General features: G+C 59.3%; 1 protein-coding gene across 1 annotated transcript in view; it reads right to left on the bottom strand.

Moving 5' to 3' along the window:
• Positions 1 to 890: 890 nt before the first annotated feature.
• The window catches only part of UBALD1 (UBA like domain containing 1), a 6,113-nt gene continuing 3,655 nt past the window's right edge, over positions 891 to 3,348 (bottom strand). Inside the window, 4 exon segments of the mRNA XM_015560104.1 lie at positions 891 to 1,851; positions 1,854 to 1,941; positions 2,168 to 2,230; positions 2,830 to 2,991. Of these exon segments, the coding sequence (XP_015415590.1) occupies positions 1,616 to 1,851; positions 1,854 to 1,941; positions 2,168 to 2,230; positions 2,830 to 2,991 (549 nt within the window). The 3' untranslated portion in view covers positions 891 to 1,615.

Below are 3,348 nucleotides of genomic sequence, written 5' to 3' on the forward strand. Positions count from 1 at the left end.
TGTCCAGGACAAGCGGGCAGAGACAGAGTGGGCCGTGGCATCCTCACTGGAAGCACAGCCCCATCCCTGGGAACGGGAGGACTGATGGTGGTGAGTGGCAAGGCCTGTCAGGCAGAGTCCTTCTGAAACAGAAGAAACTCCCACCAGGCGCAACCCACGTAGGGCTGCGGTGCCCAGATAGATGGGCACTGGGCTGCTCCCCGATTAGGGAGTGCTGTCTGCTGGTGAGGAACTGCAGAGGGCCTCAGGCACCCTCCCCGCAGTGTGGGTAGCCCAGGGCAGTGTGGAGCATCAGGCTTTTCCTTGGGGCTAGAATAGGTACCTGCCCCAGCCCAGTTCAGAAGCAGCCCAGATCCACTACCTGCCTCCTTACTGACCAATGGTTTGAGCACTGATTGGACTCTGCCCCCGCCTGGTCCTGTCCCTAGCCCTCACTGGCTCTGCATTTAAGCCTGTGGACTACAGGCACTGTGGCCGGCGCCTCCCCAGGGGAAGGCCCTGTCCCATCCAGCAAGTTTGCTGGAGGTTGGGCTTGAGGGTCCAGCCCACAGTGAGCCACTGGGGCCTGGAGACAGGAAGAAAGGTCTTTATGTGAAACTCCAGCAGACCGGAAGGCAGGTGTTAGCCTTGGAGGTCTGGATCCCTCTAGCCAGGAAGGGGGAAGGGTGGGCAGAGGCTGGGATTCTGGGAACACAGGCCAGAAACTAACTTCATGGGAAAAGCCTTAGGTAGGGGGGAAGATTCCAGTGCCTGTGTGGATGAAAAGACAGCAACACACAGGAGCAGTGTGGGACTGGAGGGTAGCCCTCTGTTCTGGCTGGCTGTGCCCTCCCCACAAAGAGCCAGCTGGCAGCAAAGCTTAGGATAAGAGGCAAGACCACAGAGCCTGGTGGTGGTTTGGAACTCTTTCTTCTCCTTTGTTAAAAGGGGGAAAGGAACTGGGTATGGGGTACCCCCGGGCTCTGGGCAAGGCATGCAGGCAGTCCCAGCAGGCAGGCACTGGGGGGTGGGTGGGAAGAGTCCTGGAGTTTCCCACAATCCTTTTCTCTGCAGGGAACAGGAAGGCTGGCTACTGAGTTGGGGGAGAGAAGAGGCCCTGGGGAGGGGGGCAGCGGGCAAGGGACTCAGGGCTCACTCTAACATGCAAAGTCCAGCTGCCCCATGAACTAGGTTGCTTCTTGAGTAACATACGTATAAATACACAGACACAGCCACACGCACACATGCGGAGAAGGCTCTGCATTCCCGAGGGTGGGGATCTAGGCCTGCCTGCCCCAAGGAGCTCCATGGTAGGAGCGCAAGTCTCCAGTAGGAGCCAGGCAAGTCTCCGCAGCCTCCTGAGGTGGGGTGAGTCCTCTGGGAAAGACTGTTTGGTCTCTGAAGTTCTGTCCACCAGCACCCAGATGATCTGAACCAAATCCATGCAAGCTGGGTGCTGTGTGCCTGCACTTCTGCATACTTGCAGGCAGCCTGTGTGCTGGCACAGGGAGTCCAGTCTCTCCCCTCCAGGGCTCCAGGGAATGGGGGTGCAGACAGAGGGTAAAGGGGGCCAGTGGAGATGTCTTCTCCCCCGCCCCACGGGGTCCTGGCCTCCGGGAGGGGGGAGGGGCCTCCCTTATCTCTCAGCCTCCATGGCAGGGTGGGCCCTTGGTTCTGAGGCAGCTTGTTGGGGGGCCAGGGGTGGCCAGTCTGACGCCGGGGAAGGGGGTGCCGGAGTCCACAGGGGCGGCTGCTGTGGCTGGTGGTGCTGTGGTCCCCCTGAGGGTGAAGCCACCATTGGCCAGCTGGGCGCTGCAAAGCTGCCGGTGGCACCGTGGGGCAAGGGGGGCGGGGGTGATGTGGCACCGCCACGAAGCTCTCAGAGGCCTTGAGACGGGAGAACATGGTGAGGGCATCTGGGAAGTTGGGAGGCGTTGCAGGGGTGTTGGCGGGAGTGCACATCTGTGGGGAGGAGAGCAGAGAGGGAGGGGTGAGCACTCTTTCTGGGAGGCCCCAATCTCCCAGTGGCTCCTAGCTGGACACACATGCTCCTTGCCCCCCAGTCTACCAGTCAGGGGCTCACAAAGCCTGCTACACCTGTTGGTGGCCCCTCCATGGCCAAGAGCCACTGCAGCTTAAACTGGAGACCCCTGCCATAGCTGCCCCTGAGGCCATTGGGGACACTTACCATCTGGTGGTGGTGGTGATTGTAGGGAATGTTGGTCTCCTGGAAAAAGGCGCTGAGGGCCGTCTGTGGGAAGAAAAGCCCAAACTTAACTCTCAGACCCCTGCCCGACCCTGCTGCTACCTCCTTCCTTCCCAGGCTCTCTGGGACTTGATGCCACCTTGGGCCTGTCACCACTTGAGCCTTACCACCTCCCAAGGAGGCACCTGGGACCCCTGGGTAGGTATGGTGGGTGGTGAAGACCCTCATGAATGTCTGCCACCTGGGCACCAGGTGTCTCCAATTTGCACATACCTGGTGTCAGCACTGTGACTTGGCTGGCAGGTAGCACCCTGGTCAGTCTCATGGGGAGAGGCCTCCCAGAGACCTCAGCCCAACTATCGCCAACTCCATGGGTGGTAAGCCCCTACTCTTCTCTGAGCCTGTTTCCTCATCTCTGAGCCAAGGCCCCTAGATGTCAAGTCTGTGATCCATCTGTCCCTCTCCTTGGCTGACCAAGGAACTCCACCCTTGTCTGGGCCTCAGTTTTTTTCCACAAAGAGATTGAACTAGGTGGCTTCCAAGGTCCCTCCCTTGCAACAGTGACCTCCTAAGATCTGTGGTTCCAGCTGAGAGACCCAGGATTAAGTGGGATGGTCTTGGTTTGCACTCCCTGCCCCGCTCACCTGAGTCTCCAGCAGAATGTTCTCAAGGTGACAGAGCAGGAGGATGGCAGAGGTGGGGTTTACACCCAGGACTGTGAGGAAAGGGGGATGAGAGCTGCCTGGGTCAGACCAGCTCATCTGGAGGCCCTGGGGACTGGAGTGAGGGGGCTCCAGTGTTGGCCTCTAAGAGCCCCCAGGGAGGTGCTGGCATGTGGTGTGTCCTGGCTCAGCCCCTGCAGGAGGGCGTCAAAGAAAATAAGGAAACCAGCTGCTCTTGCGAAAGTGCTTGGTGAGGGAACCCGTCAAGTGTGTGAAGGGTCTGGCAGGCTCTGCCAAGTCCCAGGCCCAGCTCTAAGCAGCCCCTGCCATTCTCATTCTTCCCATCACCACCGCTCAGATTGGCCTTCTCACAGCTCTGCGCTGCCCATCCCCTCCCCCGCCCCTAACATACCCAGAAACCCAACCTGGCTCCCAAGGGTTTCCCTGGGGTTTTTGTAGTTTTCTTAAAGTAAAATCAAATGATTATTCTGGGCATTTCCT

Source organism: Myotis davidii, unplaced genomic scaffold (genome assembly GCF_000327345.1).
Source record: "Myotis davidii unplaced genomic scaffold, ASM32734v1 scaffold555, whole genome shotgun sequence".
NCBI classification, from domain to species: domain Eukaryota; kingdom Metazoa; phylum Chordata; class Mammalia; order Chiroptera; family Vespertilionidae; genus Myotis; species Myotis davidii.